Here is a 17,000-nt window from a genome sequence, read left to right on the forward strand (position 1 = left end):
AAAAAGCCTGTTGGAGGTGGTCCGGTCCAGTTCTTGTTCATCTGAACACTCAAATACACGAGTCCACAGTTGTAGTTGAGTTTATTAAGGATCCCCATTAGCTGTTGCAAGCTACAGCTGTTCTTCCTGGGGTCCAGCACAATTATAACATCAACAAACAAAAACGTGTGAAAAGTTTCACAGCACATCAGCACTTCAGTTCAGTCCTGGAATACAAGCTATTTACATCTTCAAAATGATCTCTTTACATCCATTTTTACATAGTAAATGCATGCATGTCATGTCCATTCATGTTACATCGTATCATATAAACTATTCATTCACAAAAATCAACCTATATAATTGATTATAATACTTCTAGTACACCTCTATCCACATTGGTTTACTCTATTACTCATTCATTTGTATTTATTACACTTTTATCACCAAACCCTTATAATTATTTATCAACACAGCCTTAATGCCCCAAATGTTAAAGGCACCAGGTGGGAAAATAATTCAGAAGTTTCTGGAAGTTTTATCATGTTTTTTACATTTATTCATTCCTTTTCTGTACCACTGAGTCCAGTTCAGGGTTGCAGGGAAGCTGGAGGCGATCCCAGCACTCAGCAGGCAGGTTCAGCCTGGAACGGTCGGCGCTCCGTCGCAGATCTTTTTTCCAGCCCCTCCTAATATTCATAAAAAGCTTCTAGAGTTTGATGTGTTTGATTAATTTAGATGAATTATTGTGCCAACTCTGTTTATGAAATGTCACTAACCAGCAATGTTTCTTTATTTAAATCCTACAGGCTTTAAACTCATTAGAATTTATTACAGTAAGACGTTTTCAGCTCGGCTGCTCTGATGATCAATAACACTTATTTACTTATTTACTCCTGCAGCTTTCAGCGAACGTGCACACTTATGCAGTTACTTTGTGGCGCCTCTCTTCCTGCCTGTAGGTGCGTAAATACCTGCTGATGCTGGACGTGAGGAAAGACCACGTCAAGTTCTGGAGGCCTCAGGTCCTCCTGATGGTATCCAACCCCCGTAGCAGCGTGGGCCTCATCACCTTCATTAACGACATCAAAAAGAGCGGCCTCTACGTGCTGGGACACGTCCAGCTGGGAGACCTCGGTAAGGACACGCAGAATGATGAGAATCTGGAGCCAACCATGAATACGTCCAGAGTGGGGGAAAAAGATGTTCATTATCCACCAAGAGCTCTTTTCTCAATTACTCACATAAAGGAGCTCCTCTTTCCCACGGGGACACACAAGTGGATTTTCTTGTCGAGGATTCTCTGCTCTTTCCACACCATCCTCCTAATTTTCATTTATTCTGTCAAGCTTCATAAAATACTTGTGTCCATTTGAAACGTCTTGTTAGGAGCTGAAGACGGCCTGAATGTGCAGATAGAAGTGTGTGTCCCGTGTTTACTGGCTGGAAAGTTGAAATAGATGCAGTAATTTACTGAAACATGCGTGTAAACAGTGTATGTTACAGAAACTGTCCAAGTCAGAGGAGCCTGAAAGCGACTTTTTTTTCCTTTATTCTTTAACATGATTTAAATCTCTTAGATGCGACTTCTCAGGATTAGTTCAGGCTTCTTTAAGACTTTCCAAAGCTCTTCATTAGATGTTTCTGTCCTCTGTTCCATGTCTCTGCTGGATGACTCAGGGGAGGACTCACCCCCCCATCAGACCTGTTGCCCCTGATTTACAGTCCAGTTCTCGTCCCATGTGACACCCTTCAGCCGTTTCTGTCCCGCTTCCCTTCCTTAGGGAAAGATCCAGCTTACAACCAGGTTTTCTGTTGGGTCGACACGACGTCGTTTCCTTCACTTAGAAGCTTTTTTAATTCTTGATTGATCCACTGATCCGTGTGAAAAGAAGAACTTGACTCTATAAGCTGGAGGAATGTTGGTTTGGAGCATCCTGATGTTTTTTAAGTTTTACTTTGTGTTTTGTTCTCTGTGTTACCGCCATGTTTCAGTCATACTGACGTTGAGGTTCTTGGCCAGAAAGACCTCTGATGATCTTTGTGTTTCCTCCTGCCTCTCAGAGACCTTACCATCCGACCCCCTGCAGTCCCAGTACGACTCCTGGCTGTCCCTGGTGGACCATCTAAACATCAAGGCTTTCGTCAACCTGACGCTGGCGGACTCCGTTCGTCACGGTGTCCAACATCTCCTTTTCATCTCAGGACTGGGTCAGTACCGCTGCCAGCAGCACACACAGTGCATTTAGAGCCAGATTTATGTTTCTTTCAGCTGCAAATGACACCTTTGGGTTTTTTATGCGACTTTGTTTGAATTTTATCTTCCACCAACTTTTACATATTTACATTTTAAAAAATATTTTTCTAAAAAATAAAACGTCTCGACCAGTAAATCCCTGACAAAGTTCTCTTAATTTCCTTCAGCAACAATATTAAAGAAAAAATGTGAAGTTGCTAAATTAGCAACAGCTCAGCTAAGCTAGCATCCCGATGCTAACTGTCCACTGAGGTGAGATTGCTTTAACCTGCAAACACGAGCCTTTTCCAACCATCCTAATAAAGAGGCCATCTGGATGTACTGGATGTACCCGACTCCTGGTCTTTTTATTTCAGTTATTTCAATGTAAACTAAGTTTTGGTCATTAATGGTTTATTCAGTTTGGCAGAAGCAGAGAAATGTGACATCTAAGCTGTTTTTGAACCAAAACTATTATTGGGACTCAGTTGGTCTCTGTTAAACTAAAGCACCAGTCAAGTTTAGAAACTTTTCCATCATATTTAATGGGAAAGTGTGTCTATTATCTCCTTTAGGAAACATCTTGTCCCATAATCCTGCTGCTTTTTGAGCAATGCTGGATGATGTTTTTCTGGTTGTGACTGAAGACTGTTGGCTGAAATGTCTCGCTTTCCAGAGAAAAAACGTTAAACTTGACTTTTTAACACCAAAGCAGAGTTTGCAGCAGCTGCAGATTGTTAGTAAATCTGGACCTGAAACTTTATTTTTACTTGCTTGTTTTTTAAACAGTTAGCTTTTAATCATCCTGCTTTAAAAAGACAAGATTTTCTGCTAAATTAACACAAAAACTAACACATCTGCTGCAGAAGTTGTTTGTTTTTAACCCCTAAATCGTCATTTTTCCGTCAGTGTGCTGATGGCGTTCCTTATAGACTATTTTCCACATTTTATCACCAGCTTCAAGGAGTTCATTGTCCGACGACGCTGCTGTCATTTAGATCATTTCCTCCTTTCAGTGCTTCTGCTTTACCCGCCAGCGCAACGTCCAGAGGTCGCTGCATTTTCCTGCGACTTCTGTTCCTTTCACTGCGACGGCTTTTACAAATCCTTCCTCTTTCTGACTTACAAACTCGCTTAAACCATTTGCTAGACGGGTCCTTAGAGACCATCTTCTGCATTTCTTATAGCATCTCAGGGAACAGATGCTTTTCTTCATCCATAACAAACTGAATCAGTTTGATTCATGTCCAACAGAATCACCGATGATGATGATCTCTGTCAACCTGTCCTCTCCTTCAGGTGGGATGCGGCCCAACACCCTGGTTCTTGGTTTCTATGACGACTGTCTTCCAGAGGAAAAGCTGGTGGATCCCTTCCAGTCGTCCAGCTCGTCCACCGACGCCCTGAGCCCCTCCCAGGAGCTACAGGAGCCTCCCCTCTTCCACTTCCCCTCCCTGCGAGGGTCCGCCGACAGACCAGATGGAGGTGAACTGGGGGACGGGAAGGTCCTCGGACCTCAGGAGTACGTGGCGATCATTTCTGATGCCATGAAGATGCTGAAAAACGTGGTGCTAGCTCGATACTTCAGCGGCTTTGACCGAGCGAAGGTCCTCTCGCCGCCCCCCTCGCCTTCAGGGACGGGGGGTGTGTTTGTCGACGTCTGGCCGGTGAACCTCCTGCGTCCCGACAGCAGCAGCTACGTGGACACGTGCTCGCTGTTCCTGCTGCAGCTGGCGTGCATCCTCAACATGGTGAGAGCCTGGAGGAAGGCCACGCTGCGCCTCTTCCTGTGCGTGGAGGAGGGCCGCAGCGTCAGGGCGTCTGAGGACAAGCTGCGGCAGCTGCTGAAGGACCTGAGGATCAAGGCCAATATCTACCCCGTGCACTGGGACGAGGTGGTGGCGCTACACTGGCAGCGCCAAGGCGGCTGGAGGCAGAAGCAGCCAAATACGGATGACGGCGCCAACGAGAAGACGGCGGGGGTCGACGATCAGGAGTGCGAAGACGACTTCGTCAACAGCTTTCCGAGCAACGCCACCCGCCTGTCGGACAGCTACCTGACGGCTGTCAACAAGATGATCCTGGACGAGGCCCGGCCTCCCCCCGCCGTGCGTTTCCTCTACCTGCCGCGGCCCCCGGCCGACACGCGGCGCTACACCTCCTACCTGCACCAGCTGGAGCTGCTGACTCAGGACTTGGGGCCGACGCTTCTCATCCACGGCGTCACACCCGTCATCACCACTGACCTCTGACATGTTCAGGAGCCAAACACGACAGAAATCTAAACGTCTCCTCATTTAACCTTTGCTCTTTTTTTTTTTTGAATCTCTGCTCTTAACTTCCAGTCGAGCTCCTGAGCGCCTGCAGGCGGCGCCGGCGCCTTGTCGCTCTCTGATCACTCACAGCAGAGCTGCTGCTCCTGAATCATCTTGAAGGTTTTATTCCAAAGTTTTCCTGTTGGATCTCAGGACGACATTCCTTTTACTCCTTTTATCTAAGTGCACTTTTTCCTTCCTCTGCCAAACATCTTGTGCAGCTTCGCAGACGTTACGTGTTTACAGCCACAGAGGCGACCCATCGTCCACGATCCCGCTGGGATTTGTAGAAATCACTGTTTTCACTCCGCGGCGCCCCTCGCTGCTCCGCAGGCCTCCTGTTAAGTCGGCTGAAAACATTTTCATACCTGTTCGGTTGTGCAGCTTGTAGTCTGGAACGACCTGCAGCCTCTAAACTCGTTTCTGTAAATTCTGCATTAAAAAAAGCTGCTTTTTGGGGATTTTTAAACCAGCTGAATTGCAGCTGACAAATCGTGTTTCTTTTAAATGATTTTTCACCGTTTCTATCAGCAATCTGAAGATGTGTGATGATTAAATTCTCCTCATGTTGTGGTTGAACTTGACTCCTCGACTCAGAAGGAAGTGTCTTCATTGGGTTTCTGCAGATCTTTGGACACTAAACTCATCACTCCAGTGACACTACGTTTCTTCCAAACACTGAGGGAATAAAACATTAAAAGTTTGTTTAAAAATGAAATATGTATAAAGTGTAAACTGAAATTACAGAAGGAATAAATGTCCTTTTTCCATTTGCTCAGTACTTTATTTTTTTCCTCCTGACAGCTTGGGGAGTCTGGACTTTGTGCGTCTCCTAGCAGAGCTGAGGGCTCTTTCTGTTTGTTTGAGGTAAACTTGGGAAATCAGGACTGAGATGCTCAGCAGCTCAGACACGGAGATACAAGATGGAGCCTGCCAGCCAGATTAGCTCGTCCTGCGCCGTCCCTCACTGATGGGCGGGCAGAAATGGATTCCATCTCAGCACCGAGGTGAACAGCAGATTGGAGAAAATAAGACCAAATAACTGCTGATATGTGTTCAGGAGGAGGGAGGCTGACAATCAGTGAGTGAAAGACCCGGGGAGAATTTCATGTTTGGAGGAGTGTGTGCAGACTGACGGCTTCAGGTCTACTGGCGTTGTTGGTGAAGATGCTTCTTTGGAAAGAAAAGAACCTGTCAATGAAAATCCTAGAACTATTATAAACTGAACTCTAGATTTAACCAAATTTAGCTACATTTGAAGAGAAATGGCTTAAAACTTGAAGTCCTGTTCAAGTTTGGGGACGAATTTCTCCAAACAGCTGACTTAGTTTGGCCAATGAGATGAAAGTCCAACGGCATCCTGACTGTTTTTTACAGCTTTATTTACAAAGACAGTAATAACAACAAATGTAAGTGATGAACACAGTCAGGCTCATCCTCTGATAGACCTCTGGGGGGGGGGGGGTTTGACAGGGCTCCTGTCTGGAAAGACTAAATGAACCAGGACGGAAACACACAGACCTTATCTGGTCTACAGAGCCTTCAGCCTGCTGATGTTAAACTCCTAACAGGACAAAAACACTAATAGTTATTAATAGTGAGCTTGATAGACTTGTAAACAAGTTTACTTGGTGGATCTTTTTCTAAGATTTATTAATGCATGACCCCACGTAAACTTTTTATCAATGTCACCAGATAATGAAGGGATTTTGCCATTTTTTCTCCCTTATGACAGATGTGGGATCCTCGACACAGCAAGCTTTGTACCTTCATGAATAAGGAAGACTTGTGGAAGTCTTCCTGTAACGGGACATTAGCTGTGCTAAATGGCCTGTTTTCCATTATAAAGGAGGGTTCTAACATAAGTAACTCATTCAGATACGATAACCAGAGTTTTTTTAAACATAAAAGCTGGTTTTAAGAAACTGAAATCATGTGAACATGGATTCATCAGACAAACGATTAAAATCAGAAATTCTCTGAATGACACAAACCTCACCAGTCTGCGCATCTGTGTGTGACATCTCGCTCCATCCGCCTCTAACCTCAGAAATACGTTTAAATGTTACCACATTTTAAATTTAAGGCTCTGACACGTCTGCAGCTGCAGGACGATGTTAAAGATGAGGATTTCAAACGTTTTTAAATCATAAATGATCCATTTTCAGCTTCAACACAGTCCTGATGTTCACATCGATACAAAACCTGAAAACCAAACAATTACATCATTTATATTTACATCAGCAAAACCTGTCTGCTGTCTCCTACCAGTTATCAATATTTACATCTTTTCTGGAATTTATATCAGAAGATCAGAAATTTCTCTCAAAGATTTTGATATTTTAACATTTTATTCATTTTTTTTTCCAATTCAAACACTAAAATATGCTGCTCCCAGTGTGAATAACTTCCAGACGAAATCTTTAGGTGACACTTGTTCTAAACCTGAGTCTGTTATTACTGCATGTAAATACATGTAAGCACACAATAATCCAGCTCAGATGTGTTTCTGAGGGGTTCTGCTGCTGTAAACAGTAGATTATGAGGATTTGAAACTCTTTAAATGTGAATCTGAATACAAATTCCAACTTTCTGCACATCTGAATGCAAACATGATTCAGAGAAAAAGCCAGAGGTCTGTTTGGCCTCAGCTACTTATACAATCTGGGAGTCAGCGAGACCAAATCCTGTTTGACATTCGCGGCTTCATCTCTCTCCCTCCATCTGATGACTCTGGAAATCTGCATGCCACATACAATTAAGTGGATGTAAAATTTGCGGGGATGGAGATGAAATTTAAAGCGCTGCAGAAATGATCAGCGATGACGCGCGCGTGCCGACAACGTCCCTGCTGGTTTTGGACCTGACGATCCGTGGAAGTGGCAATGTTGTGACAAGTTTCCTCTGATCAGGCTGCAGACATGACAGAACTGAGTTTTACACTCTGAGGCAAAAACACACCCGTGGTTTCTATCTTCATTTTAGCTCACACACACACACACACACACACACACACACACACACACACACGTATATTTCAGAAATCCCCCCATGGGGCAGCGCTTCGTGTCTGCTGCTGCACCCACCCTCCACCCTCCTGTCATCATCTCTTGTTCTTTTTGCCCTGCAGCTTTTTTTTTTTTTTTTTTTTTTACATTAGCAAACTCAACACTGCAAAACCTGATTCAGAGCTGGAATGCAGAAAAATAAACCTTTATTGCACAACTATGATAGAGTTTACGTTTTAAAAGTTTCAAATTAATACAAACAGCTGAAAATGAGTGTTTTAGACAATTTCAGAAACAAATCCACAGCTGCACTTCCATTACACTCATTCATTCATTCATTCATTCATTCATTCATTCATTCAGCTTCGGGGAAGCTGGAGCCTATCCCAGCAGTCTGTGGGCAAAAGGCGGGATACACCCTGGACAGCTGGCCAGTCCATCACAGGGTGCGTTTCCATTACATTTTTCACAAAATAAAAGCGATATTTGTATGTTTGGACAAACAATTGCGATTTGCAGGTGTTTCCTTTTTTTGCGCACGAGCCTAAGTTTTGTAAAAAAAAAAAAAAAAAAAAAAACTGTCTGGCTGACTAAATTTTATGAGAACCGTTTTTCAACTTGCTTTGGAGAATTTGCTCTTTTCAAAACCTTTCTCCCTCATTTTCATTTCTAAAACTCTGACATTCGCTGTTGTTTGTTCCGCACCGCGCCGTCTTCACCGGAAGCCGTAAATTAAAGTGTTTCCGTTACGCTTTTGCAACATGCTCATTTATCAAAACGTATGAAAAACCACTTCATGAGAGCATAAAAACTTTTTAATGATATTTCAGCCTTTTTTCTAAATGTAGGTGTTTCCATGAGCATTTTTTTTTTATTGCGATATTTAGTTATTGCAGTTCTCAGTGTTATGGAAATGCATATCATGTGAACACAAATCATGTGACCTTTTGCAGGTTTGGATGGAGGAGAAGATTTGATGCAGTCTGTTCTTTTTTTTTCTGTTATTATTCATTTGTAAAACGTATTGGTTGTTGTGGATCAGAAGTGTACGAAGCGCGATAAGAGTGGATTAAAGAAGCTGTAGAAATCAGGAGGTGATGCGATGACACCATCTACCGCGACTACGGGGCTTTCCTTCTGTCCCATGCATGGAAGTCTCTCCTCCAAAGACCACCGGGCATCAGGAGGCGTGTCGACTGCTATAAACATGTCACATTTCCAGGCAGGTCTTGGATTTCCAAGAAATCCACCAGGATCCAACCAGCCGATAAACAAATGTCACAACGGATGTCGGATTACGTTTAGTCCAGTCCACTTTATTTCTGTACCACATTTGATAATCATAAACAGTTTCCAAAGCGCTGCACAAATATTATAAAACAGTTTTAAAAAAAACTGTTACAATACTAAAATATGAACTCTGCTAAAATAGCAATAAATACAAAGTAATAAGCTTAAAATCAATCCCAATAAAAAGTTAAAAATACAAAAAAATAATTTATTAAAATGAAATAAAAAGACACAGAGGACCACACAAGTCATGCGGTGTTAAAAGTCATGAGAATAAAAATGAGTCTTAAGATGAGACTTAAAACACTCTGGGTGGGGGCTGTTTTGACGTGGGGGGGGGGGGGGGCGGGGCATTCCACAGTTTAGGTTCTGCAACAGAAAAGACCCCGTCCCACCGAGTTTTAAGCCTCGTCTTCAGGACCATAAGGCAGAGCTGGCCCTCTGACCTGGAGTGTAGATTTGGATGAGGTTAGAATTGTATTTCGGGGCCAGTCCATTCAGCGCCTTAAAAACAAACAATAAAACCTTAAAATCAGCTCTAAAACCAACAGGAAGCCGGTGCAAAGACGGAAGAATAGGACAGGTGTGCTCATGCTTTTTTTTGTACCTGTTAAGAGGCGCGACGCCGCATTCTGGACTAACAGCAGGTAATAAAGTGGGCTGCGATTAATTTTAGAATAAAATGGGATGCAATAGTCCAGACGTGAGGAAATAAAAGCATGCATGAGGCACTCAAAATCAGAGAAAGATAAAAAAAAATATTCAGTTTTAGCAAAAACTTGATGATGATGAAAACTACTTTTCACAACCACATTAACTTGTCTATCAAGTTTAAGATCCGAGTCCATCACGACTAGGTTGGTGGCCAGGGGTTTGCCATGGCGATAGCTGCTGAAGACAAACTGAGGGAACAGTTGAAACATCTCAAAGGTAAAACTACGATTTCTTTCTCAAAAGAAATAACTCATTGAAAAGAAAAGAAAAGCAAACCTTCTATATAATCAGACTTGCTCCATTAAGAGCTGTTCTGGTTCCATGTCATGATCATCATGTTTTCTTAGCACAAGACAGCAAAGCCTTGTTTCAGTACTCATTCATGCCTATCACAGTTATCATCAGGCAAAATGCAGTTTGCAATCCAGAGATGATCATCCATGCACTCACACTCACTCCCAGGGTCAGTGCAGAACCACTTGATCTACATCATGTTTCTGGACTGTGGGGCGAAGCTGATGGACCAGGAGAGAACCCACACTGGCCTGAGGAGAACATGGAAAACACCAGAAGCAGAAACCTGCCAGCTGTGAGGAGATGAACCATCACACAGCTCCAAACATGAATGGTCTTCTTTATTCCCAAATATACAACCACAATCAAAAAACATTGTGGAAAAACATCAAAACACTCCAAAGTTACTTATTACTAATCAGTGCAGGTGAAAACTGATCAGAATTTATGGGAGGAAACTTGGGAGGAAAAATCCCACAAGGCTCACCAACTTCCTGAAATGTAAAAATGAATATCAGTATGGCCAAGGGAAAAAAGAAGGAAAAAAGTAAAAAACCTGTAGGATTTGCTTCCTTTTTAATTTATTTTAATTATTTATTTTTATTTTATATTTATTATTATCATTTTGATATCTTTATTAAAAATTTCTTGAGGAATGTCAGAATTCTATTGTTAAAGTAAAATTATAATAATGAAACAGGATCCTGGTAATTATCCAATAAGTTACATATGTGAAACGTTAACTCTTATGCAAGTTCATTCATTCATTCACTCATTTTCTGAACCGGCTTAATCTGAGTAAGGGTCGCTGTGGAGCTGGAGCCTGTCCCAGCAGCCTTCGGGCCAGAGGCGGGGTACACCTTGGACAGGTTGCCAGTCCATCGCAGGGCTCTTATGCAAGTTGCCACCCAATTTTATACAACTACTAAATCATCTGCAAGAATTAATTTTGTTATAGAACTGCTGAAGGAACTGGTATAATTCCATATGTACTTGTCTTTAGAGCAGCAACCCAAATCAACAGTAAAAAAAAAAAAAAAACAACAAAAAAATGATGAAAAAAGTTTATTGCTCTGTTTACTTTTATCATATGTCATTATCATTTATTGCTTTTCACCTCCTTTAGATACTCTCCCTAAGATATAATCGCTTCTTTTAAACGATGAAAATTAAATTGCCCTCCATCTCATCTACCCACTCATATTCGATGAATCTGGTCGCCCCTGTTGTTGAAGGAACAAACAAATGATGTCTCCTTACACAGTCAAGACAGGAATGAACACTTTAAACAAATCAGGCAAAGCCGAGAGAGCCCAGACAAGACATCTGCAGCGTTGTAAAATCTGTAAATGGGAAGCATTGTTTGTGTTTACAGCTGTAATTAAGAGCATAACACAGTGAGCAGAATGTTCATGCTAGCATGCAGCAGGAGCAGACGAGTAATGGAGGGTTTCCTAAGCCAAAGCACACCCACAACGTTCATTTAGCCTGCACAAACAACACGAGTACTGTAGTTGTGGATGCAGTCATGAATGCAGAAACCGAATGTCACAAAAGTTTATTTGTGGGTAAAATGATTGAGTCTGTGTGTTGAATCAAACTTTTAAAGCATAAACAAAATTTATAGCCATGCAAATTATGAAATGGATTCTGCAACAGTGAAGTCAGTTACCCATTCAAAAAAGTAAAGGTACAAAATTGGCTGCAAATGACGCAGTTCAAGCCAAAAGTAGATGCACCAGTGGCTTGATGATGTGCGAGTATGGAAAAGATCAGTTTTACCTTTGAATCTCGATCAGGCAGAAATATATTTGTTGTTTAAGTGGGGCTGACTTTGTTCGAACATCTCGTGTACATTGTTACTTCAAGCATACTTCCACAGTTGAAGAAAAGGCCTATGTCAAGTAAAAACACCTGAGGTCAGAGTTGTGAACAAAGATAAGAGATTCTGGCTGAAGACTGTGTATGCCATGTGCCACTGCAAGCCACTGAAAACAGAAGCAAGTGTGACTGTCTGCCTGCCTACCTACATAGCCACAGCCACGGTAATCTGTGATCAAAACACTGTGAACTGGGTAAAGTTCATTTGGAAGTGAATGGTGCTGAATTATGTTGCTCAAAAATCCTTTTCACAATGCTCTGGAGGTACTGTACCAGTTGGCCAGTTAGCTTGGCTGGTAGCAGAGCATGGTGCTAATAACACCAAGGTCACGGGTTTAATTCCTATTCTGGTTAGTGTTTGTGCAGCATTTGCAGACACTTCCCTTTTGAAGATCTCTTTCATTCGGTTGAATGTTTCATTTGCACGTCTGAAAAACGACATGATTGGGTAAAATTTTCATGCAATCAGAGATTTTTTTTTTCTAGATTGATGTGTTTCATTACCAGTTTTTTTATTGCGACACTTGGATTTTGGACAATTAAAAGAGTGATGGAAATTCAATTTAATTTAATTTAGGTTTAATTTTGTATAGTACCAAATCACAATGTCATCTCAAGGCACTTTACAGACAAATCAGTTTGAGCCAATTCATAACAATCAGCCAAGCAGCTGATGGTGACAGTAACATTCTCAGATGTGCAGGGTCTGCTCCTTTATGTCTGACAAAGTATTTTGTTTAAATTATTCCTTATTCCATCCCCAGATGGAATTAATTCACCTTTATGTGGACACCAGCAATAAAAAAAAGGCACACTCACCATTTGCATTCAAAATTGTACCAGAATGAAGGCCAATTTTCTTCCTCCCAGCTCTGTGGGAGCCCCATCTCGTCCACACCAGACAAAAGTTTGCTGTCAATGACTTTTTTTTTTATATCTATGTCAAAAAACTGATGCCACCAACAGTAACAAATACTGTAATGTACAAAATTAACTTAAATGGTTTAAGAGTTTATTTGAATGTAGTTCTCACATAAAAATTAATCATGTAATTTTAAAATAAAACAAAGCTATAATGCCATGGCTCTTTTTCTAATGATTTCATGAAATTTGCTCACTTGAGTGTCCACTTCTAAACTTCATAGAAAAAAATCAAAACTGTTTTGAACTCATTTAAGTTTTTATTCAGCTGACATTCTTTGACATTTAATATCAGTGGAAGGAAACTGTCTAAAGCTGATCAGTCTGATCCAACAGCTGCTGTGCAAAATCATTCCACCAAGAGATCAGAAAATGCTGATGGCATGCAAGATATTTTGAACAAAAAATTTTTTTTAGTACGTTCACTAAAACCTACAACAGAGACCCCAGCTGGAAGTTAGACATGAAGGTTCATCCAGGAAAGCATTTGTAGATCTAATTTATAGAGAACACATAGTTAATGAGTCGTGGGGGAATTCCTCCTCACATTTTCATAGCTTTCAGTAGAATTTAACACAGCATAGCTTTATCTCACTTTCCATCATCCTGTGGACATATTTATTCCTACAGACAGCAAATGTATGCAGAGTGTTTCTCCATGTATTTACACGGTAAATTAGTACACGGGAAAAGTAAAGTAATAAGTCGTGCAAAAACAAGTGCAATCATCTCAATTTACAGAAGTAATGAGTAACTACTTTTAAGTAAAAACTGTAAGAGGATCAAAACAATTATTTCTGATGTATGTGGTGTCTACACATCAGTCTTCCAAAAAGTGATGTGTAGACAACAAGTCTTGATATCGAAAGACTTTTAAAACATGAGATATCAAATACAAATTAAAATATAACTTTATTTGCGTTTCCACACACTGTATGCTCCTGTTGCAAGTTTCAGGCGAACAATGACACGTCACCACGTCAACATGTCTGCTGTAGACATGGGATTGTTCAGATGTAAAGGAGTAATTTATTTGATCAAAATTAGAACTTAGTGCATCTAGGAACACAACCAAGCTTGTGGAAGGAGTGATTGAGTGATTTACATCTCAATTGCTTCCACACTTGAACTGGAAGTGCAGGCAACCTCCACTTTATCAATCTAATTCTGCAGCAGCTACAAAGGGATAAACAGGAATCAACCAAGCTTGTGGAAGGAGTGTCTCCTTTACATCACAATTGCTTCACACATGGCTGCAAGTCACCCCTGTTAATGCTAAACCACTGCTCATGCTAACGCAGAATGCTAATTTCCTGGAAACCACTGTCACCTGACCACACCATTAACCCCTTCCCATTCAAATTGGCAAAATAACAAAAGAATTTCTGCCCAATGGTTTGTGAGAGAACCTTGGGAGAAAGGCCAAGCCTGGCAGTTCATCATAAATGTGTTGGACGTACAACCAACTCCAATTGTTCCTTGTTGTTGGGTTCATCGACAGCTGCAGCTCATAGCAAACAACTTAATTATCCATACTTCTTCAGACTAACGCAAAGCAAACAATTGTATCCCTGCTTAGAGTGTACAAAAGACAGTTTGGGCAACAGTAGAAACTTCCGTCTGAATCCTGGCAAAGGTTTACAGCTATTCCAGTGTTCACAGGAAAGCATGTTGATTGACTTGATTCCAAAGTCAGGCATGAAGCCAAACACTTGCCTTCATCAGTCTATTTAAGACTTTTGAAGAAATTTAGGCCTAACTGGGCAATCTCTCTACACTATGAGCATAGGCTTGGTGGAGGGGTGCAGGGATGTCATTGATCAAGTCTGCCAGTTTTCTGCTGTTTTCAAATCCGTCAGAGCTGGGTTGGAAGGCGTGAAAACCAAAACGAGAAAATCTCACCAATATGGAACGACTGGCCTGTTGCATCGTCAGCAACACAGGTGCATCTTCTGACCACGTGGCCTAATGGACAAGGCATCTGAATTCGGATCAGAAGATTGAGGGTTCGAGTCCCTTCGTGGTTGACTATTGGATGAATTCTTTGATGTTAAGGGCAACTGTTCACATGAGATGAGAAACTCAACAAGAGGTTGTTGTTGAAGACAAGCATTTTGCCACTTTAGTCACAGCCATAGCCAAAAGATCTTGACAGATTATACCATTCCAGCCAGATCAGGCTTACTAGTAAACTGTAAAAAGAGACCTTTTATATACACTGTGTGCATGCCAAAAGTTGTGATTTGAGCTCCATGAAATAACATAGGACAGTGTTTCTGCCTGCCTGAAAACCTACAGTGAAAGAGCATCATTAATTCTTGATGAAAATACTGTAAATTGGGCAAAGTTGATTTAATTGGGAAGTAAATGCTGCTGAACTATATTTAAGAAAAAATCCTTCTCATTATTTGGCCCTGCGATGGACTTGCGAGCTGTCCAGGGTGTACCCTGCCTGTCACCCAAAGCCAGCTGGGATAGGCTCCAGCTTCCCCGCGACCCTGAATTGGAATAAGCGGTTCGGAAAATGAATAAATGAACAGAATTTTCATTGGTTGTTCACCGGCATCACTGTGAGCAGAGCAATGTTCTGTGCTCTAAAAGTCTGCCATGTCTGGGCCTGTTAGCTCAGCTGGTCAGAGCATGGTGCTAACAACGCCAAGGTCATGAGTTTAATCCCCATACTGGCCACTGTTTGTACAACATTTGAGCAGACCTGACTTTGAAAGACCCTAATGAATTGGGGACCATCCATCTGGGTATATTACACTTGAACTGGAAGTGCAGGCAACCTCCACTTTATCAATCTAATTCCGCAGCAGCTACAAAGGGATAAACAGGAATCAACCAAGCTTGTGGAAGGAGTGTCTCCTTTACATCACAATTGCTTCACACATGGCTGCAAGTCACCCCTGTTAATGCTAAACCACTGCTCATGCTAACGCAGAATGCTAATTTCCTGGAAACCACTGTCACCTGACCACACCCTTAACCCCTTCCCATTCAAATTGGCAAAAAAAACAAAAGAATTTCTGCCCAATGGTTTGTGAGAGAACCTTGGGAGAAAGGCCAAGACTGGCAGAGTTCATCATAAATGTGTTGGACATACAACCAACTCCAATTGTTCCTTGTTGTCGGGTTCATCGACAGCTGCAGCTCATAGCAAACAACTTGATTATCCATACTTCTTCAGACTAACGCAAAGCAAACAATTGCAGTCCTGCTTAGGGTGTACAAAAGACATTTTGGGCAACATAAGAAACTTCCGTCTGAATCCTGGCAAAGGTTTACAGCTATTCCAGTGTCCACAGGAAAGCATGTTGATTGACTTGATTCCAAAGTCAGGCATGAAGCCAAACACTTGCCTTCATCAGTCTATTTAAGACTTTTGAAGAAATTTAGGCCTAACTGGGCAATCTCTCTACACTATGAGCATAGGCTTGGTGGAGGGGTGCAGGGATGTCATTGATCAAGTCTGCCAGTTTTCTGCTGTTTTCAAATCCGTCAGAGCTGGGTTGGAAGGCGTGAAAACCAAAACGAGAAAATCTCACCAATATGGAACGACCTGCCTGTTGCATCGACAGCAACACAGGTGCATCTTCTGACCACGTGGCCTAATGGACAAGGCATCTGAATTCGGATCAGAAGATTGAGGGTTCGAGTCCCTTCGTGGTTGACTATTGGATGAATTCTTTGATGTTAAGGGCAACTGTTCACATGAGATGAGAAACTCAACAAGAGGTTGTTGTTGAAGACAAGCATTTTGCCACTTTAGTCACAGCCATAGCCAAAAGATCTTGACAGATTATACCATTCCAGCCAGATCAGGCTTACTAGTAAACTGTGAAAAGAGACCTTGTATATAGACTGTGTGCATGCCAAAAGTTGTGATTTGAGCTCCATGAAATAACATTGGACGGTGTTTCTGCCTGCCTGAAAACCTACAGTCAAAAGAGCATCATTAATTCTTGATGAAAATACTGTAAATTGGGCAAAGTTGATTTAATTGGGAAGTAAATGCTGCTGAACTATATTTAAGAAAAATCCTTTTCATTGGTTGTTCACCGGCATCACTGTGAGCAGAGCAATGTTCTATGCTCTAAAAGTCTGTCATGTTTGGGCCGGTTAGCTCAGCTGGTCAGAGCATGGTGCTAATAACGCCAAGGTCATGGGTTCAATCCCCATACTGGCCACTGTTTGTACAACATTTGAGCAGACCTGACTTTGAAAGACCCTAATGAATTGGGGACCATCCATCTGGGTATATTGCACTTGAACTGGAAGTGCAGGCAACCTCCACCTTATCAATATAATTCTGTATCAGCTACAAAGGGATAAACAGCCATTTCCCATTGAGGAATCAAC

The 17,000-nt window shown here is 41.8% G+C and overlaps 1 protein-coding gene across 1 annotated transcript in view; it reads left to right on the forward strand.

Annotated features, from left to right (window-relative positions):
• Positions 1-5,172, forward strand: part of LOC306760546 (solute carrier family 12 member 9) — a 67,009-nt gene extending 61,837 nt beyond the window's left edge. The window contains exons 11-13 of the mRNA XM_079246441.1: positions 942-1,116; positions 2,044-2,190; positions 3,515-5,172. Coding sequence (XP_079102567.1) covers positions 942-1,116; positions 2,044-2,190; positions 3,515-4,467 — 1,275 coding nt within the window. The 3' untranslated portion in view covers positions 4,468-5,172. The remainder of the gene's footprint in view (positions 1-941; positions 1,117-2,043; positions 2,191-3,514) is intronic.
• Positions 5,173-17,000: the final 11,828 nt, after the last annotated feature.

Source organism: Telmatherina bonti (genome assembly GCF_933228915.1).
Source record: "Telmatherina bonti genome assembly, chromosome: 9".
Lineage (NCBI taxonomy): Eukaryota > Metazoa > Chordata > Actinopteri > Atheriniformes > Telmatherinidae > Telmatherina > Telmatherina bonti.